The sequence below is a fragment of the Gadus macrocephalus genome, chromosome 1 (assembly GCF_031168955.1).
Source record: "Gadus macrocephalus chromosome 1, ASM3116895v1".
In the NCBI taxonomy this organism is placed as follows: Eukaryota; Metazoa; Chordata; class Actinopteri; order Gadiformes; family Gadidae; genus Gadus; species Gadus macrocephalus.
The window spans coordinates 12180982-12204907 of NC_082382.1; the positions used below are offsets into that span (position 1 = coordinate 12180982).

General features: G+C 44.6%; 1 protein-coding gene across 1 annotated transcript in view; it reads right to left on the reverse strand.

Annotated features, from left to right (window-relative positions):
* Positions 1-2183: 2183 nt before the first annotated feature.
* Positions 2184-23926, reverse strand: part of cdh26.1 (cadherin 26, tandem duplicate 1) — a 22315-nt gene continuing 572 nt past the window's right edge. The window contains exons 2-19 of the mRNA XM_060037702.1: positions 15327-15389; positions 15133-15225; positions 14767-14928; positions 14062-14209; positions 13186-13358; positions 12716-12844; positions 12426-12611; positions 11984-12258; positions 11737-11882; positions 11347-11577; positions 11034-11258; positions 10559-10683; positions 10063-10137; positions 5529-5603; positions 4890-4976; positions 4713-4748; positions 4520-4585; positions 2184-2564 (exon numbers count right to left, since the gene is read on the reverse strand). Coding sequence (XP_059893685.1) covers positions 2367-2564; positions 4520-4585; positions 4713-4748; positions 4890-4976; positions 5529-5603; positions 10063-10137; positions 10559-10683; positions 11034-11258; positions 11347-11577; positions 11737-11882; positions 11984-12258; positions 12426-12611; positions 12716-12844; positions 13186-13358; positions 14062-14209; positions 14767-14928; positions 15133-15225; positions 15327-15389 — 2493 coding nt within the window. The 3' untranslated portion in view covers positions 2184-2366. The remainder of the gene's footprint in view (positions 2565-4519; positions 4586-4712; positions 4749-4889; positions 4977-5528; positions 5604-10062; positions 10138-10558; positions 10684-11033; positions 11259-11346; positions 11578-11736; positions 11883-11983; positions 12259-12425; positions 12612-12715; positions 12845-13185; positions 13359-14061; positions 14210-14766; positions 14929-15132; positions 15226-15326; positions 15390-23926) is intronic.

A 23926-nucleotide genomic window follows, 5' to 3' on the forward strand; every position in this document is an offset into this window, starting at 1 on the left:
GAGCCCGAGTCGCGTCACAGTGCTTAAATTTGCATACGCGATCTGATTGGATGACGGATCCGTCGCTGCCGAAAAAGTTGAACATTTTTCAACTTTTTGACGAAGCCAAAGGCTCCAACGGAACGGACGGATCCACAATGCATTGCGCGTCCGTCCCCATTCAAAGTCAATGGGGATCAGTCAACGGACTGAAGCAGTGGGCACGAGGCTTCACTCCAACTTATCCAACTCCAAGGCTAGGCTGCTTCACTAAGACCACAACTAACCACAATCCCTTCATAACCATGCAGTATTCCGAAATGAGAATCAATAGCAAACCGCTAAAATAGTACCTACTTTTTCGTATTACATTCGGTTTTGTGATACCTAACAACATTAAATACAATGGATAACAGTTAAAATCTTTATTACCGACAAGCAAATTGCACAAATTCGTTGGAAAATAAACCCTGCAACACAGCCTTTAATCAAAATTTTAAATTCTAAATATCTGATATAGCCTACATCTGAAATCTGATAATCTTTAATGAAAAATATTTGTATCTGTTACAAAGTCATGTAAGGTTTAATATGATGTCAAAGACATCTACCTCAGTCAGGATATTTAATAATTATTCACCGAAGACGAAGTGAATAATTGTTTTAGTATATACTACACGTGAACACTCCAAAAATAAACAAGATAACACTTTTTTCGGGATTTTTTATTTTTGTTATTAGCAAACAACGCGGGTCATTTTGAGATTAATACAATATCCCGAGTTTGAGATCTCAATCATGGGATATTGCTCAATCCCTAGACTGGGTAGCCCCGCCCATTTTGCCAGCGATTTTAGTTTGCCCTGCAGAAGGGTCTAGACAAGAGCAATACATTTCTTTCTAGGTTCGATACGTTTTTGCGGGAGCCTATCACCAAGCTGGCTTTTCCCCCTGGCGCGCAAAGACGACAGGAAAGCGACGGCAAGCAGCCAATTGCGTACAGAGTCTTTTGAACTAGGCCCATTGATCACGTCTCTTCTGCAGAAGAAAATGACAGCAGCTTCCAAAGTCGAACGTGCAATGTACGATTAAACTTGGTCTTGCCAGGCTACAATATCCCGAGAAAGCGAACCAATCAAATTGCGCCACTTTAGGAGGTACACGTGTAGCATATACTATAAATTATTAGGACCTAATTGTGATCTTACTCACATCTATACCGACACGTTAACATAAGCTACTACTTTTACTTCTACTACAAAGAGGTTCTACTAGGTGGTTCACGTGTAGCATTTACTAAATAGGCCTAATCAACCTTTCCATGTCAAATCACACTTGACTTGGTTTTCATGCCAGCACAACTCCCCAAAGCCCAACCTCTCCCTAGACTGCAATGTTGAGGGAGTCTTATATGCAAATCTTAATTTAATCACACGAGTTCTAACAAGAAATGCCCAGTGTACATCTTTCCGCACACAAAAGGTCTGTATCGTATGTATCAGTATGTGTCGTTTTTTGAGTTACAAAGAATTACTGATCATCCCGTAAGGAACTTACTGGAGGAAGCATCATCATAAACATAAAGAAAAACACATGTCAGTGCAACAACCTGTAAAACCTACAAGTAAGTTGAATTTAAGATCAAACCAATCATCAAAATATTTGCATAATGAAAAAAAAAAAAACATTGCAGAGCTTAACCGATACCATCCGAAAAGCAAAGTAAACACATGTAACATTCTTTTAAATACCACTATCCAGACTTCTTAAGTTCATGTGGGCCATGGACGTTGATAAAGTGTAAGTGATCCCCCCGGTTTCAGCCTAATTTGGGACACAATGAGATTTGGGCTGAGTTTGGGGGAGGGGGTGTTATCCTGCAGCACCATGACTGTATACTATAAGTGCCCGAAGAAGCTTAACCCGCTCGGAAACAGGCCATCAACGTGGCCGTCTTATTTTAGGAACTGACAATATAGTGCTGAAGAGGATAACATAAGTGCTACATTTAAAAAATAATTTGGGTTCACTTTATCTGTACAAATCTTTACAATATTAGTTGGATTTATCCCCAGTGCCCCAGTGCGGGGTCTCTCTCTCTCTCTCTCTCTCTCTCTCTCTCTCTCTCTCTCTCTCTCTCTCTCTCTCTATATAAAAACATATATATATATATATTGTACTGCACATTTCTTTGATTATACTGTATATATATATATATATATACATATATACAGTATAATCAAAGAAATGTGCAGTACAATATCATCACAATATTCTATTTTCCTTTGCTTCTCCTTTCAAGGTGAGAAAGTGATGATCCCTGTTTTCCAAAAGCTGCATCAAAGGCCACATTTTCTTTGACAGACATATCAAAGTTGTATGTTCTTTTACTTTACGTTCTTGTCACAGAGGCCTCCCAGGGTCTTGAATTTGGGGCCCAGATCGCTGAGAAACTCAAGGTCGTCCCCCAGGTCCAGTGACAGGTTGTCCAGCGACTGAGCCCGGCTGCCTTGGCCCTCGTGGGTGAACACAGTGGGCCTGTACATCGGGTAGTCCCCAGGCACCTCCCCTAGCTCATACAGCTTCTGTAGGATCAACCAACAAGAGGGCATCTCAGAGGCGTCCTTCAAAGCAACTTCTAAATAAATACTGGGGTCTCCAAATCCGTTAGCACTTGTCTCCTCTTGTATTAGAGAAAGGAGCCCACGGTCGGTCGGTAAGCCACGACAGACAGCGGCATGGTAATGAGCGGGAAAGGGGATGGAGGTTAAGGGGGCCATGAGAGGGAGAGGCCTCTGTCTCATGAACACTCAACATTTTAAATAAAGCATTGTGAATATTATTTGATCTACTGAGTGGGAAAATGAACGCAGTGCCCTAGTGTCTGACTGCCACTAGTGACAGGCGCCATGTCAAAAAGTCTGCCAAAATCTGGTTCCTACAGTTGCTTTCATCTGGATCACAATGTCATAACGTGCCAGTACATAGCCTTGTGTCTTTAATTAGCAAAGGCGTGTCGTTAATGTTTTAAGTTACCACATAATCACAATTGTATGCAAATAAGCTGAATCAGGCATGATATTTACTTTATTATAGGTAAAACTAGCTAAAGTATTGTTTCTGATGTGTATTATGTTGGCATGTGTCTAATATCCGGTAATAAAGTTCAGTCATTTGTCATTGATAACCCATCTGTTATTGATTGATTGAACTTATATATGGTGGATAGGTCAGGTTTCCCTTCAGTGGATAGTACTGTGCGTACTGCGTACCATCATATAGGGGACACTCCCACTTGAGATTGTCCCTAGAAGGATGATTTTGACATTGTTTTATAATAGACAATCAACACCACATCTGAATGTGGTCAAATATGGGCCTTTAACATATCCTTAATAATATATAACTGTATATGAGTGTTTTGTTGAATGATTAGTTCATCATTAACTAGTAAAGCTTGTAAATGTATGTTATTTTCAAGATTAGTAAATAATTAAATAAAGGCTTATAATATACTGTATGACTGAACAGTATTATAAAATGAGACCTTTTAGCCTGGTTAAGAACTATATTTGGAAACGTGTAAGTAGCATGATTTACTCAGGGATTCTATCTAAAAAAGGATATGATCTCTTCTGCAATTATGACCCTGCCTTAATGGGCCTGCTCTATGCCCTGATTTATAACAAATCTAGTCCTTTCCATCCGTTTTTTTTATTTAAAGGTGCAAAACCACCCATAAAAGACAAACGATAATCCCCTTTATGGCAGACCATACATTTTTGAAACACCTGCTGTGCATGAGAATGGAAGAGTGCATCTTCCTGAGATTTCCAGGTCAATAAGGACAACCATCAGGGGCATTTACTATGAAATGTAAAACACGTTTTACAGCACATGGCCAGCACCATTTATATGCCTGGTTCACTCATCCATATAATGTCATTTATTTGCCTTTTTATAAGCATGTTTTGTTAGTGATTTCAGTGGTGTGATTGTACACAGTCTAGGAAATGTGAGCACTGCCCATGAGTGTATATTTAGGCTATTATTATAGTTAATACATGTATAATTAACCTATTAAGCAAACAAACCTTCAACTTCAAGTTTAAACTTAATCTTTAAAAAAAAAAAAAAAAAAAAGTAGTAGCTTATGTTAACTTGATTGTATAGATGTGAGTTAGAACACAATTAGGTCCTAATAATTTACGTTGTATATACTACACGTGAACCTCATAAGATTGCGCAATTTGATTGGTTCGCTGTCTCGGGATATTGGGTAATATCCCATGATTGAGATCTCAATCATATTGTTCGTCTCGCTAATAAAAACAAACAAATAAACCGCTGATAAAAACAATAAAACCTGGCAAAAAGTGTTATCTTGTTTATTTTTTTGAGTGTTCACGTGTAGTATACACTAAAACAATTACTAAGGCCAAACTAAACGAAACTAGCCTAGAATTGGCGATTTAGTGCAACATAACAAGTTAGAAATATAGGATTATAGCACCACTGGGCATTGGTAAATATAACTTACGGTTTCTATGTGTTCTGCGATGAGCTGATCCGAGAGCAGGGTGGAGGCCTGTTTGCGTGAAACACTCTTAAAAAAAGAGGGATGGACAGAATTGTGATCAGAATTTATAAGGTTTTTAAGAACAAGAAAAAAAACAAAGAAAAAGCAATAAGAAGCAGGCACTTAAGTACCAGCATTAGTGAACGCAACTTACCCTGGCGGACATCATCCTGGAATTCCAAGTTGAGGACTGAAAGTAAGTAGAAATCATGATTTGAAAACGGTTACGAAGGTCATCATATTTTTAAGGATCTCGTCCTAATGGATGACTTCAAGAAAGGGTAGCCTATAGCGCACTCCTGTGGACATAAAAGACACTGCAAGCGCCTACCATGCTCCGACCGCCATTGCTCCTGTGAGACTCCCTTGGGTCTCCATTACGCTGCTGCCCCTGTCTCAGACCTCGGAAGGAGTTTACCTGGGGGGTTGAAAGGGGTTTGGGGGTTACGGTTGTGTGGGGGGTTATGGGTGTGCTCAGTGCCGCTGCTAGCTATTTTGGGGCCCTAAGCATAACTCCTTTATGCCCCCCCCCCCCCCGAAAAAAAGAATTGGTTTCTGCCAGTTTAACATTTTATTCAAACGCAAAAGTTAAATCTACTTTGTAAACACAGTTCACAGAACAGCCAAAACATACATACAGTACACACAAGTATTGGAATGTCCAAAATCTTTTAAATTAAATAGTTATCCATAAATACAAACTTAAAACCAGAAGTATACAAGTAAGAATTATTTTTTTTATTTTATTTTATTTTATTTATTTTTTTGGGGGCCCCCTCAGGACTTGAGGCCCTACGCGCAGCGCGTAGTGCGCGTTATGGGAGCGGCGGCACTGGGTGTGCTAGAACTGTACTTGACAACAATCCAGCAATGTGACAAAAAAGGTACAGTTAACCAGCAACACCGGTTTCGTGATTTGTTTCAGTGTGATGTATGTTCTTGTTTGTTTGGTGAAACAAAAGGGTATTACCATCCTGGGTGCGGAGCTCTGGTAGTAGTCTGTCTCCTCGGTGGTTGTCTCGTACATCTGAGACATCTGAGACATCTGAGGGAGCAGAAGAATCAGAAAGGAGCCTTCACTCACAACGGACTTCAAAGATCTTTGTTTCTTCTTCAAGCGATAATACATAATAGCTGAAAAGGCATCAAATGTTGCACAAATGTGCTGGCTTGCTGTCACTATGTCCTTTGACGACTGTGGAAAACCAAAGTGTACCTTGACCACCGTGAGGGTGCCCTCGTTGGTCAACGGATCAGTGGTGACATCAAATCTACTTAGTTGTGTTTTAATAGTTATGGTCTGTGACCCGTAGTGTTTTGAGCATGGGGCGTAGAAGAATATGTTGTTTCAACCCTTTCCATCGGCATTGCAACCATGTCTCTCTACTTTTTCTCTATTGTCGAGAGAGAAAGCGAACTCAGATGTTGAGTTTCACCATCACCTGACCCTAGATGATCCGCACATCCATAATAAACTGTCATTTCATACAAATAATTCATGCTTGATCTGCTAAGCTCATAAGCCCTCGCTGGCAGCAAGAGATTGATGAAGAAAAGCCCAAAAATACAACGCAACCGATGCATGACATTAGTCGAGCCAAACAAAATCAATATTGGTAACCCTTCCGTCATTCGTGTGTAGACTATGACTGACGTGGATTTACACGTTGGACGTGTGATTAAAGCTGTAGCCTGCCACTCCCTATAGGTCTGTGTAAGGCCCTCAGCCCTGCTTAGTCTCCCTATAGGTCTGTGTAAGGCCCTCAGCCCTGCTTAGTCTCCCTATAGGTCTGTGTAAGGCCCTCAGCCCTGCCTAGTCTCTCCCTATAGGTCTTTTTAAGGCTGTGTGAGCCATGCGGGTGGTGTGTGTGTGCACACAAAGACACGCCTGCTGTGAGTTCCCTCTGATACCCCAGGCCTCTCCTGGAACCGTCACCTTATCGTGGTGGAGAGGTTTGCGTGTCCCTGTGAACCTGAGAGCTGTGTTGTCCGGAGCCTTGTGCTCCTGGTAGGGTCTCTCATGGCAGAGTGGTCTCAGGTGAGGGGCCAGACAAAGAATGGTTCATAAAACTCCAATGAATAACGAAAAAAGAGGAGATGTGACCCGGCCCGGAGGAAGCCCGGGGCCCCCGTCTGGAGCCAGGCCCAGACGGAGGGCTCGATGGCGAGCGCCTGGTGGCCGGGTTTGCCACGGAGCCCGGTCGGGCACAGCCCGAACAAACTACGTGGCACCCCCCCTCTCTTCATCCCATGGGCCCACCACCTGTGGGAAGACCCGTTGGGGTCGGGTGCGCAGCCACATGGGTGGCAGCGAAGGTCAGGGGTCTCGACGGACCAGACCCGGGCGGCAGAAGCTGGCTCTGGGGACGTGGAACGTCACCTCGCTGTGGGGAAAGGAACCGGAGCTTGTGAGGGAGGTGGAGCGCTATCAGTTAGATCTGGTGGGGCTTACCTCCACGCACAGTCTCAGCTCTGGTACCGTACTCCTGGATAAGGGTTGGACTCTATTCTTCTCCGGAGTTGCCAAGGGCGTGAGGCGCCGGGCGGGTGTGGGGATACTCATAAATCCCCGGTTGAGCGCCGCGGTGTTGGAGTTTACCCCGGTAGACGAGAGGGTCGCCTCCCTGTGCCTAAGGGTTGTAGGGGGGAAAACTCTGACTGTTGTTTGTGCGTATGCACCAAACAGCAGCTCAGAGTACTCAGCCTTCTTGGAGACCCTGAATGGAGTCCTGTATGGGGCTCCAGTAGGGGACTCCGTAGTTCTGCTGGGAGACTTCAATGCCCACGTGGGCAACGATGGAGACACCTGGAGAGGCGTGGTGGGGAGGAACGGCCTCCCTGATCTAAACCCGAGCGGTCGTTTCTTATTGGACTTCTGTGCTAGTCATGGATTATCCATAACAAACACCATGTTCGAACATAAGGGTGCTCATAAGTGTACCTGGTACCAGAGTACCCTAGGCCGAAGATCGATGATCGATTTCGTGATCGTGTCATCTGATCTGAGGCCGCATGTTTTGGACACTCGGGTAAAGAGAGGGGCGGAACTGTCAACCGACCACCATCTGGTTGTGAGTTGGATCAGGGAATGGGGGAAATTTCCGGATAGACCTGGTAAGCCCAAACGAGTAGTGCGGGTGAACTGGGAACGTCTGGAGGAGGCCCCCGTCCTAGGTATCTTCAACTCACACCTCCGGCGGAGCTTTTCTGGCATTCCTGTGGAGGTTGGGGGCATTGAGCCGGAGTGGGCGGTGTTCAAAGCCTCCATTGCTGAAGCTGCGGTGGCTAGCTGTGGCCTCAGGGTCTTAGGCTCCTCAAGGGGCGGTAACCCTCGGACACCGTGGTGGACTACGGTGGTCAGGGAAGCCGTCCGACTGAAGAAGGAGGCCTTCCGGGATATGATATCCTGGAGGACTCCTGACTCGGTTGCAGGGTACCGACAGGCTCGAAGGGCTGCAGCGGCTGCCGTGTCGGAGGCTAATCAGCGGGTGTGGGAGAAGTTCGGAGAGGCCATGGAGAAGGACTTTCGGTCGGCACCAAAGTGTTTCTGGAAGACTATCCGGCACCTCAGGAGGGGGAAACGGGGAACCATCCAAGCTGTGTACAGTAAGGATGGGACTCTGTTGACCTCAACTGAGGAGGTTGTCGGACGTTGGAAGGAACACTTTGAGGAACTCCTGAATCCGAATAACACGCCCTCTATGTTGGAGGCAGAGCTCGAGGTTGATGGTGTTTCGTCGTCAATTTCCCTGGTGGAGGTCACTGAGGTAGTCAAACATCTCCGCAGTGGCAAAGCCCCAGGGATTGATGAGATCCAGCCAGAAATGCTAAAGGCTCTGGGTGTTGAGGGGCTGTCATGGTTGACACGCCTATTCAACATCGCGTGGGAGTCGGGTACAGTGCCAAAGGAGTGGCAAACCGGGGTGGTGGTTCCCCTGTTCAAAAAGGGGGACCAGAGAGTGTGTGCCAATTACCGGGGTATCACACTTCTCAGCCTCCCTGGTAAAGTCTACTCCAAGGTGCTGGAAAGGAGGGTTCGGCCGATCGTCGAACCTCAGATTGAAGAGGAACAATGCGGTTTTCGCCCCGGACGTGGAACTACGGACCAGCTCTTCACTCTCGCAAGGATCCTGGAGGGGGCCTGGGAGTATGCCCATCTGGTCTACATGTGTTTTGTGGATCTGGAGAAGGCGTATGACCGGGTCCCCCGGGAGAAACTGTGGGAGGTGCTGCGGGAGTATGGGGTAAGGGGGTCTATCCTCAGGGCCATCCAATCTTTGTACTCCCAAAGCGAGAGCTGTGTTCGTGTTCTCGGCAGCCAGTCAGTTTCGTTCTCAGTGGGTGCTGGTCTCCGCCAGGGCTGCGCCTTGTCACCAATCCTGTTTGTGATATACATGGACAGGATATCGAGGCGTAGTCGTGGTGGGGAGGGGTTGCAGTTCGGTGGTCTGAGGATCTCGTCACTGCTTTTTGCAGATGATGTGGTCCTCATTGGATCATCGGCCTGTGACCTTCAGCACTCACTGGATCGGCTGGCGGCCGAGTGTGAATCGGCTGGGATGAGGATCAGCACCGCTAAATCTGAGGCCATGACTCTTAGCAGGAAACCGGTGGATTGCTTACTCCGGGTAGGAAATGAGTCCTTAGCCCAAGTGAAGGAGTTCAAGTACCTCGGGGTCTTGTTCGCGAGTGAGGGTACTATGGAGCGTGAGATTGGCCGGAGAATCGGAGCAGCGGGGGCGGTATTGCGTTCGCTTTACCGCACCGTTGTAACGAAAAGAGAGCTGAGCCGCAAGGCAAAGCTCTCGATCTACCGGTCGATCTTCGTTCCTATCCCCACCTATGGTCATGAGGGCTGGGTGATGACCGAAAGGACGAGATCGCGGGTACAAGCGGCCGAGATGAGTTTTCTCAGAAGGGTGGCTGGCGTCTCCCTTAGGGATAGGGTGAGAAGCTCAGCCATCCGTGAGGAACTCGGATTAGAGCCGCTGCTCCTTTACTTAGAAAGGAGTCAGCTGAGGTGGTTCGGGCATCTGGTAAGGATGCCCACTGGGCGCCTTCCTTGGGAGGTGTTTCAGGCACGTCCAGTGGGGAGGAGACCTCGGGGAAGACCCAGGACTAGGTGGAGAGATTATATCTCAACACTGGCCTGGGAACGCCTCGGGATCCCCCCGTCAGAGCTGGTCAATGTGGCCCGGGAAAGGGAAGTCTGGGGCCCCCTGCTTGAGCTGCTCCCCCCGCGACCCGACCCCGGATAAGCGGATGACGATGACGATGACGACCCCAGGTAAAGTGGCCTGAGAAGGCTTGTTGCAATAAGTGGGGATGGGATTGTGGTGTGTGTTTGTGTTTGTGTTTGTGTTTGTGTTTGTGTGTGTGTGTGTGTGTGTGTGTGTGTGTGTGTGTGTGTGTGTGTGTGTGTGTGTGTGTGTGTGTGTGTGTGTGTGTGTGTGTGTGTGTGTGTGGGGAAGAGGGGGGGGGGGGGGGGGGGGGGTTCTGTGTACCTGCGCTCTTTCCAGCTTCTGCCCCTCTGTCAATGTCAGGCTGCTGATGGGGGTGAGGTGGAAGGTGGGCTCCATCTGCGTGTGTGTGGGTGGGACAGGGGGGGATGGGGATTGGGGGGCAGGAGGAGGAAGAGGTTGTTGTGGAAAGTCAGTTATATTTATCTTTCACTTAATATATATTCACTATTGAAGTATCATTATGCAATATTTACTGAAACACAAAACCGGCACTCAAATCCTGTCCATTTATTTTTGCAAATCCAAACAAACCCTCATGCAGACACAGTCAAGCACACACACACACACACACACACACACACACACACACACACACACACACACACACACACACACACACACACACACACACACACACACACACACACAGTCGCACACACACACACACACACACACACACACACACACACACATACACACACACACACACACACACACACACACACACACACACACACACACACACACACACACAGACCTTGCAAGCAGAGCCCCCTCCCTCCTCGTTGTACATAATGAGCGACTGGTTGCCTTCACTCTGGGAGATTGTGATGCTCTGGAACTTGTTGCCGCATTCACACGTGAAGAGGAGCAGCAGCAGCACTGCGAATGTGTTCCATTGGGGTGAGACAATATATAGGATTGGTTTGTAATTTTTGGCAATTTGTCCCCATACAGCCCAGTTCTGTTCTGTACATATCCAGAGCTTTCCCAATGGCAAAACATACAAACATAAAATTTTTCATTTTTCACATTTTTGTGTGTTTGGTTTCTGGGTTGTATTTTGTACATATATGTTTAATTTATTTCTAATATTTCGAGCAGAGGAATTGTAACTAAAGCAAATTTCCCAAGGATCAATAAAGTAATCGAAATTGTATTTGTCGTTATTAAAACTGCACAAAAAGCTGCAGCAGAAAAAAAAAAGAATTCAAATAGATGAGGAGACATACGAAAGAGTAACAGTGCACCGCATGCGAGTCCGATGACTGAAGGGCCGATGTTGGTCGAGGCCGGCAGCTTCCCGCGGCATGTGTCCCCTCCGCCGCAGTCGCAAATGACCACCGCCATCACCACGTCCTCCGCCCCTCCCCCGCCCTGCTGGTCCTTGATGACCAGCGGGACAGAGTAGTTGCCGTAGGGCAGGCTCTTCAGCATTACCAGCCCCGCTTCCTCCCCTGAAGACGGCCAAGAGGAACAAGAAGAAATGTTTGCATTGAAATTGAAATTTCAAACTTTAATCTAAAGTAAATTAAAGTAATTTACCAGTGGCAGGGTCAATTTTCCAATTCTTCTTCAGTTCCTTGTCTTCCGACCCCAGAGAGAAGGAGAATGGTCCGCTGAATGGAGGTAAGTCTGAATCAAAAGCGTAAACCGTCAGCGTGTTGACCTTGTTAGCGCACATCACCCCGCTGTTGTTGACCAGCCCTGGGAGGTGGTCGTTGATGTCCCTCAGGTGGACCAGGATAGTGCTGCTGGCAGTGGCCGGGGGCTCCCCTAGAAGTCCAAAGATTTATTTTTTACTGTTTTATCCACCGTGTGCATTGATGTATGTTTTTATTACATGTTGCAGTTTACCTAGGTGTATATCTAAATGTGTACACACATTGTAGTGTGTATTTGTCTACGTGGTGAACCGTCTCGTGTATCTCATACCGTTGTCTATGGCAGCGACTACGATTTTGTAAACGTTGGCTTTGTCAACAAACGGCGACTCTCGGTCCATCTTCTTAACTGTATGGACTATGCCCGTCTTGGGGTCGATGCTGGCCCAGCCTGCGAGGTCTTCAATTATTGTATACCTGGTTAGACAACATGGGGACGGGTAGAGAGTTAGAAAGACGAAGGGAAAGAGAGAGAGGTTGTTTCTGTGTCAAATAATCTGGCGTGAAGAGCCACCCACCGGATTTGGTCTACGTCCGAATCGTCATCACTGATCTTTGGTTCGAACAGTTTTTGGCCAGGTTCATCCTCCTCTCTCTGATACACGTCTGTCACCTTCTTGTCAAATTTAGGGGGGTCGTTGACATCGATGACCATCACGGTGATGTTGATGATGTCCGTTTTGGGGGTGACTATTTTGTATCCGGGCTTCTTAGATGCACAAACAAACAGTTCCTCCTCGTTCTCCACTCCGATCTGCAGGGTGCTGTTGGCTGTCCTTTCAAAATCCCTGCCCTGTAGAAATGGTATAGAAGATTTAATGAATTGCTATGTCTATCTCAGTCAGGCTAGGTTCTACTGATGGCTGAATCAAAGTGCTGCAAAGCTCTGAGTTAGGTTGCACAACTGTTCTGGCTTGCTGTCACTATGTTCTTTGACGACTGTGGTAAACCAAAGTGTACCTTGACCACCGTGAGGATGCCCTCGTTGGTTAACGGATCAGTGGTAATATCATAGATTTTGTCTTCATTCCCTTTGACGAAGAAATACTTGGCCCTCCAGGCGGCGGTATTAGGGGTGTCTTTATCTTCAACTCCCACACGCACAACCTCCTTGTTGGTCTCCATCTCCATAACCTGCCCTTTGTACTGGATGTGCAGGTGGTACATGTAACGGGATGGCACGTTAAAATGAGTTCAGCTTAGCTTAGGCCCTTCATCGGCCTTAAGATTAAGTTATCTACAATCTTTACCTCTCTCTCTTTGAATCTGGGAAGATGACTGTTGCCGTCCATAATATCCAGATGGATCACAGCAGTGGAGGAGAGGGGTGGCTTCCCATGGTCTTTCGCCTCAACAATGACCTTGTACTTCTTCACTTTCTGTAAAATAACGCTTTATCAAAGTTGTTCTATTGTTATTCCTTTGTGTGTGTTTGTGTGTGTGTGCATGCGTGTGTCAATGCGTGCTGAATTTGTGTGTGTGAGCATGCATATCTGTGTGTGTAAGATAAGGGGATGAGAAAATATCATACTTTATTGATCACTGATGGAGAATTTGTGTATTTGTGTGTGTATGTGTGTGTGTGTATGTGTATGTGTGTGTGTATGTGTGTGTGTATGTGTGCGTGTATGCGTGCGTGCGTGTGCGTGTGTGTGTGTGTGCGTGCGTGTGCGTGTGTGTGTTGTTGTTTTTTGTTTTTTTATTCCCCGGGAAGCCTCACATCATAGTCAAAGCACCCATCGAAGGAAAGCTGCGCCTTTTTGGAATTTGGAGTATTCGCTAATTTCAGCACCGGTTCTTTGGGTTCCTGTGACAAAATCCTGATGGTGAAAGAAGAGTTGATGGTGTTCTCCTCATCCTTGTCTTCTACTATCAGCCACACTGGGAGCCACCCTTTGAGAATACATCTGGTGTTAAGAAGTTTCAAGACACTCAAAGAAACCTTTCATGCTTTTGAAATCCAGCTATATACCAAATAATTAAAAAATATATATATACATACATATATACATACATAAAGGTCAAAGGTCAAAATGGATAGAAAACACAATGTTATGGTAACTATGTGTAACTTTTCAACTAGCCTGTAGCTTGAAAACACCTGGATATAGCTGTACTCAATGCTAATCAATAGTGATTTAACTAACGTAATCAATAAAGTCATATCCAATGATTGATAAAGAAAAATATATATATATACATGCTGGCCAGCCCGTTCCTCTCTCTTTGTTTCAAAGAATCTTACTATCGACGCTCCAAATACCCTTCCAGTTCTGACATATTTCAAGCTGATCTGGCCTGGTTGGTCAATCACAACCATTTATCTAATAAGGGATGGGTTTGAATAGACTGTGAGGAATTGTCATAAACAACCAAGATGGCGGTCACTGATGTGGAATGGCTATCCATACAGTATTACAGAAACTGTTATGTATAATTTCTCTAAATGAAAAACAAACAAATGCACTTAAAGTCTTTGTTAATAAGAAAGATGTGTTTAATTAACCAATTCCAGACTGGTACGCATTTGCGATTGGTCTGGCATTGTCTCACTTATACAGCTCTATACTGTTATACTACTGACAAATTAGCTTACCTTCTTGTATGGTCTCCCTCACATTGGCTCTCATGATATCACTTTTAAACCTAGGTGCGTTGTCATTAATGTCTGCTATGTTGACATCAAAGGCCAGAGTTTTGTCAATACTTAGGCCAGTTTCTCTGCTCAGGATATCAAATTTAATCTATGGAAAAAGGGGTAAAATTAAATAATTGTATGCGTCATGTAATTAATTTGTGCCCCACATTGTCTATCCCGAATACCTCTAATGTTCTCTTTTTTACCTTTGTATTTATGCTATGATTGTTATTCTTATTAATATTATAGAGGTACGTATGCTAAATATATAGTTGCATTTCCAGTTAACTTGAATGCTCTAGCAGCACACCTTATAATGCTTTTGATATAAATTGCTTAATAGATGATATTTATAACACATAGCATCTTACTTGAAGTGTTAACAAATCTACAAGAGCTGATACTTTGCAAGAGTTCAGCATGCTTGGGTACAAAGAAATGCTTTTAAAAGTATAATGATAAAGGCACAGCATTTCTCATGCGGAGATGTGGCTAAACAAAGTTGACATTAGCCTAGCATATTATATGCTTGACTAAGGATGTTGACAAAAGACTTTACAGTACTACAACTCTCTCTCGATATGGTGGGGTATCTCAAACAAAAAATCCCATGATGCATTCTGACCTACAATACAGACTCTGTATTCCAGTGTGTTTGCTTACATGGAAAATGGGGTCTGTCTCTCTGTCGATCTTCTTGTGGATGATGACCTCCCCAGATGTGTCATTGATCGAGAACACATCCATGGGGGCTTCGGTCACACCGTTACCAGAGATAGAAAACTTGTGTATGTCGTCCCTCAGTTTGGTTTTATCATTAAACATCTGATGAGACACACGCACACACACACACGTCAGTCTTTTACAGTCTCACAGTCCTCACTGTAGGACTGTAGAGACTGTAACTGTAATAGGACTTGTTATGACAGCCATGTGGACAAAATGCAATGAGGTTCAGCAATCAACAAATATCAATGATGGACAAAAAAATGTATGAACTAAACAAGATGAATGAATGTCTTTCGTTACCGTCGTGAGTACTTTTGGGTATGGTCCTTCATCTTCCTCTACCAGTTCAAAGGTGGAAAGAACCCACCTTCTCTTGGAGCGCGACAACAGATCCTGTGGGCCAGAGACAAGGTCACGTTATTTTATATTTTGGGTAGAAAAGGTAAAAGGTTACGCTTTTGAAATAAATTGAGTTTGAAATGTTAGTCACATACTCGTTTTTCCCGCTTATGCTCTGGGCAGTTGTTGCCAGGGGCTTCTGCAATCATCATGACAACCTTGAAATCCGTTGGGAAAAATCAATAGTCAGGTAGGGCTAACTACTAGTGTTTTCGGCCATTGTCTTTAATAAAAATTTAGTCACTAGTAGTTAGGAACATGTTTTCTTAACACAACTTAGGTTATCATGTTCCTGCTTCTCTTCTAATGGGTTTAATTATTAATCAGCCCCAGGTATACGATCACTCTTCTAGAGTCTAGTATAGGATCTGGGTTTATTTTTGTACCCCATTTCCCATTTTCCTCATATTTTCTTTTTCTTTCCACACACTAAAATTTACAATATATACATGATATCCTTCCTGTTTGTGATCGTAAAACCTCCCTGATCTTGTGTGGTCTATCAATTTCACCTCTGCGGCTGGCCATCCCTCTACTGACACCAAAACTAGTTTGCCTATTAAAGTACTTCTTAATGGAACAAAGCAAGAAAGAGAAGATCATAATCAGAGAAGTGCGACAGATTTGAACTGTTTAAAATCTCAGGAACTCAGGAACTCTCCCAACCCTCTGAGCTCTCCCCTCTGTCGTTGATAGGAGTTCACAACCATGATCCCACCTGGCTCAAATAACCAAGAGGGAAATCCCTGTGTTACGTCCCCTGCTAGGGGAAGGGGTGGCAACATATAACCAGATGTTTTTGGTTTAACTGAAAGTTGTTTATTTAGCCCAGAGCATGGGATAATCAATTTAACACAAACAGAGGAGGCAAAACTACCAAAAGGAAAAGGACCATTGGGTGCTGTCCAAATCAAAGAAACGAATATAACCAAGAAGAAGCTCCCAAAATACAAGAGTGGAACAGCACCCCTGCGTCTAGTGTTTTTAACAAAAGTATACCTGCGAGTCCGTGTTCGATAACCCCTAAACAAAACTCTGGCCCAGTTCCCGTGTAGCAAACTAGAGCCTCAATCAAACAACGAATAATCATTCCAAGACCCAATATCGCAAGCTGCATCTCCAAGGCCAGCTGCCGTATGTGTCGGTTGCGAACTATCCGGCTCAAAGAGCCGGCTCTTTGACGTGAACGATTGGAACCGGCTCTACGATGGGAGCCGTTTTAAGATCCTATTTGGGAGCCGTTTTTTTTTTTTCAGTTTTTCGCTCTCTCCGCCTCCCTGTCGCTGTGCTTGTGCTCTGCTTTTCGTTTTTTTTCTCCTGCGGTGCCTCGCTGTCTCTCCCCCTGCCCTCCCCCTCCCCCTCTCACTCTCACTCTCTCTCTCCCCCCCCTCCCCCTCTCACTCTCTCTCCTTGCGCGTTCTGCCTGTGGTAAAGCAGAGGTTTTTTTTTTCCTCCGTCGGTGCCTTAATGTCTCCACTGCCCTCGTGTCAAGCGTGTGCCAGGGGCGGGCCGTACTATTAGGCAAACCAGGCATTTGCCTGGAGCCCCAGGCCCCATAGAAGGTTTTTGGGGCCCCCAAAATGCCCCAATGCAAATATTTTGTCCCCATATTTATTATTTTTATAAAAATCTCTTCACAATAGTAGCATCGGGATGTCTAATTACTCATATTTTGACGATCTTTCCGTGTGCACCCCCCTTCAGTCTGCACTACATGGACTATTCCATGTTACGCGCATCACGCTCATCACGCGTATGCAGAAATGATGTCAAATTCAAAACGGTAAGCGGTAGATGATGCACAACTGGTAGTGAATATTGCTCATTCTCCTTCTTCCACTTCGGTTATTGAAATTGATGACAATAACGATAACAATGACTGCGAGACACATATTCTTGTGGATGACCCAGCACTCTGGCCCAAGCTGCTGTGTCTTGGGCAGGTGCACACATATTCTTGTGGATGACCCAGCACTCTGGCCCAAGGGCCGCAGATTCACAAAAGCATACTATTACATAGTAATGAAAAATGATGAGAGGGTGAACAGGTCTTGGTTAGTCTAGTGAAAGTGCAGACCGTGTTTTTTTGCTTTTGTTGTTGCCTTTTTGGAAAACAAAAACAACTGAGTGAGGAAGGATTTAAACACTGGAATAACCTTGCAATGCATCTAATCAACCATGAAAGGTCTGAAGAGCACAGGAAAAATACTGATGGCTGGAATCAGCTATCAGTAGGTTTCCAGTAGGTCACAGCAGCATATAGCTGCTGTGACCTACTGGAAACCCTCAGGTATATGATGACATAAGGTTAACAGTCAGTGTAATGTGTCAACATAACTAATCTTATTGTTTTGAATGTTATTCTCAATTTGTAAATAGATAATTAACATTTGCATGAAAGAAGGATAGTGACTTTTGTTCATCCCTTGTATGGAGTATCTCATTATGCGACATAAGGTACAATAGACCGGTAGATGCAGGGGCCCCTAAATTACTGTTCGCCTGGAGCCCCCAAAGGGCTAAGTTCGCCACTGGTGTGTGCTCCACACATCTGACCAATCACACGCAGCTTTCAATTAATAATGTGCCAGGAAAACACTGAAAAAGTTTCTCTCCACTTTTTTTTTGGAAACCGCAGGCAATTGGCCAAGCTGTATAGCGTTCGTGGGCAGGTGTCAATGCACAGTCACGCACGCAGCAGTCAAGAAGCACACAAGGCATAAAGAAGGGGAGTCAGTGTGACAATTGAATAGGCCTGTGTGATAATGAGTGGTGACAGAAAACGGAGCAAAATCTGGACTCATTTTAAAGCTACGTCAGACTCCACCAGGGCAGAGTGTAGACCCTGCAAAACCAGAATATCCTATCGTGCAGGCTCCACTAACAACCTGCACAGACACATGCGGACATCGCATGCAGTGGTTTTTTGGAAGTGGTGCTATTTTGTAATAAAGGTTTTATTCATAAAGCATTGTTATGCTGCATTTTTACTCATAAGTGCTTAACAATGTCAATAATGAAACAAAATGTTATAAAATTAGGTTTAAGCTATTAATTAATTAATAATGTAAAACATGTGTATGGGGAGCCGTTTGGGAGCCGAAACAGCCGGCTCTCCACAGTAAGAAGAGCCATTAGAGCCGCATCTCGCAAAGGAGCCGAAAATCCCATCACTAGAGAGTTGAGCTCGCCCGTGCTTTATCCTCCAGGATCCTCGGCCCTCCGATGTAGCAGCCAATCACGTCCGGGGAAAGGCACATCAAAATTAGCATAATGGTCAACAAATCACACGCGGGAAAAACACATGATCATTAGCATGAGCATCGTGAAACTGAGGGTTTTACCCATGAGGGCGGGGCGTCAATCCGCAACCGTAACACCTGTCACCCGACATCTCCACAATGGGCTTTCAAAACAACAGAGAGATAGTAGTAGGCTACCCTACACCCTATCGTCGCTCACCCTACACACAATCAGCCCCAGGTATTGTTCCGGCAAGAACGATCCCTTTCTCTTCAGGCGAAGACATTGAAAATGCTCTTCTTCGCTTTGAGCGCAAGGCGAGTCTGAGCTTGCCACCTCTTTCCTCTTCGCGCTCGCAAGGCACTAGAGGCCTATCAATCTTTACTCTGACCTTAAAGTTGCACTGCTTGCTAAATTGGACATATCTCCGGAGAAATACTGGCTACACTTTCGTTCAACCATTGTAGGAATTTGTGAGACTTATCAAAGATAAAGGGGGAAGAATAAGGGCCCGTGTCCACGAAAAGCTTTTTTAAAAGGCGGAGCGCCTCTCTGCAATGCATTCTCTATGGCAGGACGCGCTTGCAGCGCGCCTTTTAAAAAGCCGCCCGGGGCGGTTAAACGCTCCGCGCGCCTCGCGCTTATATACGCGCGCCCCAGTTGAAAACAGTTGAACTTTTGAAGAAAAGCGCTCCACGTCATCGGCGCTTTTTTCGATCGACCAATCAAAATCGAGGAGGAGGCAGGCTAAAAGTATCAACAGAACACAAACTGAAAACAAACTGAAACATGTCGGACGAAAGTTTAATAACAGCTGTGAGTGAGTGTCCGGTCCTGTACGACCTCACGTTAAAGGTGGTATTCCCCGTACTGCCTCCTGCCACGATTAATGCTGTGGACCCACGCTCTCCTTCGGGCAACCACGACAGGCGCAGGGGGATCGTCCGCAACCTCCGCTGCCACGGCAAGAAGCGCTAAATCTTGCATTCATTTTCTAATAAAATTGTAGGAGCAACCAGAGGGGACGTTCAGGTGTCAGATGCCAGATGATGGAGCCAACAGATAGAAGCTGCATATCTATGGATACAAGCGATGATGGTATTAATGACGTAAACGAAAAACGCTCCCTGCGCCTTTTTTGAGCGGCGCGCACAAACGCGTTGAAAGCAGTGCACGGAGCGCTCCGCCTTTTAAAAAGGCTTTTGGTGGACACGGCCCCTAAGAGAAAATGACAGAATTTCCATAAATTCTACAACCGAGGCTAGGAATGTTACCAAATTACATTAAAACGTGGAAAAATAACATGAACCTGACGATGGACTAACAGCAGCTAAACTGGCCACCCAGTATTTAGATGCTCGGAGTGGATTCAAGCCAGCATTTTGGAAATATAACACAGGAGGATTTCTTTCAGATGTAAAAGGGGTTCCCTGCTAGAGCAGGGACCATATAGGTGGTCAAGGTCGGGACAGCAGCGTGGCATCGGGCTCTTATGTCCCATGAAAAGGCCCAAACTGTCAATGTTTTGCTATGTCCCCTGTCCAGCAGCAGAGGGAGCTGTCTCTTCTCCTGAAGCAAAACACTATGGTCTATCGTCAACCTGTTAATGCTTTGATTTATATCTGTTAGTAACTCAGTGTCCCTCATAAAAAAATCCTTTATGTCGCGTAAATTTTGTCATGCAGAGTAATTATAGGTTTAAAACAGGGAGGAACAGTCAGGGTCCTTCTAGGCCCTCAGATAGGCCCTAAGATATTCTAGATATTCATTTATTTTTTATTAATTAATAGTTTGACAATCAACATCAGAACAAAAAAATCCACTTGTCAGCCTATCAGAATGCTGCTGACTCAGTGGTTGGGAAGGAAAATACTATGCAGCTCTGTGATTGGTGGTACCGCTATAATATTACAGAGGGGCCGGGTAATAGTAATTCAATGAGACTAATTTCAAATGACCAATGTGAGGAACACGAATCACAGGCCAATAAACTAGCTGGCTATCTTATAGGTCGTGATTTGGTAGACTTCACAATGGCAGCCGCTGCGAGTAATGTAACCGATATCGAGGAGGACATTGTTTCTGATTTGTTATGTACGTGTCATGGTCTTGTCTATTTCCTTGTCTTGTTTTGGTGTGTTTCCTGTTTTACTTTGGTATCTCTGTCTTGTTTCTCCCCATGTACAGTCAGGTTTCCCTCCTGTGTGATTACTGCTCCCTCCCCTAATGTGTTTCAGCTGTTCCTCGTTGCGTGCTCTTTACGTTTGGTATTTAAGCCCTTGTTTTTCCTTCGTTCCCAGTCGGATCATTGTGGTTTGTGGTGAGTTGGGTCCTGTGTGTTACCAGCATTACCCATGTTCTCGGTGTTCCTGCCTTTTTGCATTAATAAAATACCCTTTACCTGAACTGTCTATTAGGTCCTGCCTGCCACCCGCTAACCGTGACAGTACGTCATTTTCTAGACCCACATCAGAGCGTAAATAGGTATTCCTAAATAAGCGTCAACTTAAATAAACCAAAGCTTCTGAAATGAATTTCAACTCCCAACAACAATTTTGATACCCGAGGATGACTCGATCCACCAAGAGAAAAAGCTTTACTGTTGGGATCGTTTGATTTGTCTGCTGTCATGCGTTTTCATATTCTCCTGAAGTTCACACACAGATTGTGCGATGACGTGATTATTCGTCAGGAGGATTTGTTTAAGAGATAGCTGTTCAATAGTGGACAAAAGTCCCAGAAAACCAAACAGCAACTTTGTGTCCGACACAGCAAGAGATTGGGACACAATTTCTTCTTTTTGCTAAGCCAGAGTTCCCACAGGCCTCTACAGGGTTCTCACCGTTGGAACCGGTTAATGGGTTCTCCATTCATGCCCTCTTGACATTTTAAAGAAGTCTTAAGAGGGAAAATAAAATGATCCGGTGAGTGTTTTTCTTATGTGCCTCAAATGAGGGGTGGCTTGAAGACCTACTGAGCAGAGGCCAGATATAATCTCCAGAAAGCCCAGGGGAAACAGAACAGCTGGTATGACTTAAAAGCCTGGGAGCAGGAGTTGGAACCCAGTCAGAAGGTTGCTCTTCTGCTACATACCACTAGTAACAAACTGTAGGCTCAGTGACCTTATTCAGTCAGTCATCGCATTGGTCCAATGGCATACAAATTCTCCCACTTATCATCCCAGCCTCCACTTGCCGAAGTTGAAAGCTGTGAATCTCACACAGGATCTCAGGATGGAGGAGGAATCAGAGTAAACATCTTTCTGACCAAGCTGTTACCACACCAATAATTCTTGATAATTTTCCAACCAAAACGGCACAGGAACTTTGACAACTTTTTTTCTCGTGGACGTATGGTGTTCCCAGGTTTTCCACTGAACAGTTTGGGGTAATACTGTTCAGTGGAAAACCTGGGAAAATCATACGTCCACAAGCCTACGTGTATCTGTACGACTTATCGACCCTCTCATCCAGGAACCAAATCCATGCATGAACTTGGAATAATTGAGCCGTCAAATAGCTATTTTAGTAATCCAATAGTTCTTGTTCCAAAGAATGAAGCCATCCCAAGGATACACAATGACCAGAAGAAACTAAAATCGGTATCAAACTTTTATGCCTTTCGGACTACAGGGAGTTCCTGCAACCTTTCAACGTCTCATGGACAAAGTTTTACAAGGACATATCAGCACAGTTTATTTAGATGACATGATATTCAGTAGTTCCTGGGAACAGCATTTACTGAGTTGGCCACATCCTGGTCAAGATTTGTAGCGCTGGTCTACCATCCTCTATCTTAGTCGCTAACTTCAACCAAGAGACACAATGTTTTACACCATTGAACGAGATTGCTTGGCCATCAAGTGGGCCCTTGAATCCCTGCGTTACTATTTATGAGGACAAACGTTCATTCTTGAAACCGACCAAAGGGCACTAACATGGATTGACTCGATGAAGGATAAAAATGCCCCGGTGACCCACTGCAACCACTCAGCTTCAGCTTCCGGCATCAATCAGGAAAGTCTAACCGTTTTGCAGACTACCCGTCTAGGCTACCAGAACTGACCCTCACTAGAGAGGGGGAAGGTAGGTTGACAATGAGCCCTAAGTCACTAACTTCTATATCCTGTAGCAGTTCCCCTTACATCAACATATATAACACACTATAACCACCTTTACCTAATAGCTTAAACAAACATCATCTCACCAAATGACTTACTGGCCAAAGAGAACATGTATACCTGGTGCCCTTTATACATTTAGGGCATTTAGCAGATGCTTTTATCCAAAGTGACTTACAATATCTATATTTGTCATAAGAAGTGAAACAATATATATCGCTGTCAGTACAGTAAAGATGTTCATAGAGCCAAGTACAAGTACTAACAATCACAAGGTTAACCCATTCCCTGTGTACAGCAATGCTAGCAGCTACTGCAGATATTACACAATTTAGTACTATGAATAACTGCAACGTAGATTAAGTGCGTACAATAAGTGCGTACATTAATGCCAGGATGTACAACATACAATGGTGGCCGGAAGGGGCTGGGTAGCTATGCAGAGTCGAGGTGAACTCTGAACAGGTGAGTTTCGAGTCTTTTGCGGTAGCTGGTGAGCGACTCTGCGATCCGGACATCGGCAGGGAGCTCGTTCAAACACTCCACCTGAAGGTACAGAGCTCAGTAATAGGTTCAAATGGCCGCTGAGTTGCTGTTTGCCAGCAGAACAACCTTGCGGTGTCATCAAGACCACCGTGGTGTTTTCATGTTTATCTTCTATGTTTCAGAGCAATGCGATGGCCAAATCTATTTGTGTTATCCTTTTGTTTTGTTTGATCAATCTGTTTTCCTCCACTTTCATCTGCCTGCTGTGTCATAATTGGTCCCGCGTTGAACCAAGTCTTAGTCACACGTGTGACAGTATCAGTGACACCATAGGACTAATATTGGTACTGCAGTGAAAAATCACAATATTAGATAGCGATGTGTCTGCCCACCCCCACCTCCCCAGACTCCAAGCTCACACCGGTCGACAGGTTGAGGACAAACTGAACAAACATGAGCTTATGATAAGCCAAACGCAATATTATTTTTATTTTATATTTTCAATTGATTATTTTGTATGGTACATTTGTAACATATTGCTCCTTAAATAACTACTGAATTGAAAGAGGGTCCATTATTTGTTTTCCCAAAAACCAACAGTGGATTTAAGACAAGTCTACAAATCACAGTTTAACTCATGCTTACTATGAGGAGGAAATAAATTTAACAATATATTGCATAGTATTTAAATTAAGTATTGAATATTATCAATTACATTTTTGTTTATAATCCTGATGCTGACAATGGCAACGAGTTACTATTAAAAAGATAATAACAATGCTTTCCATTTGACCATTAAAGAAAATCGGTCCCAATGACCTCAGCCATAACACTAAAGATATATAG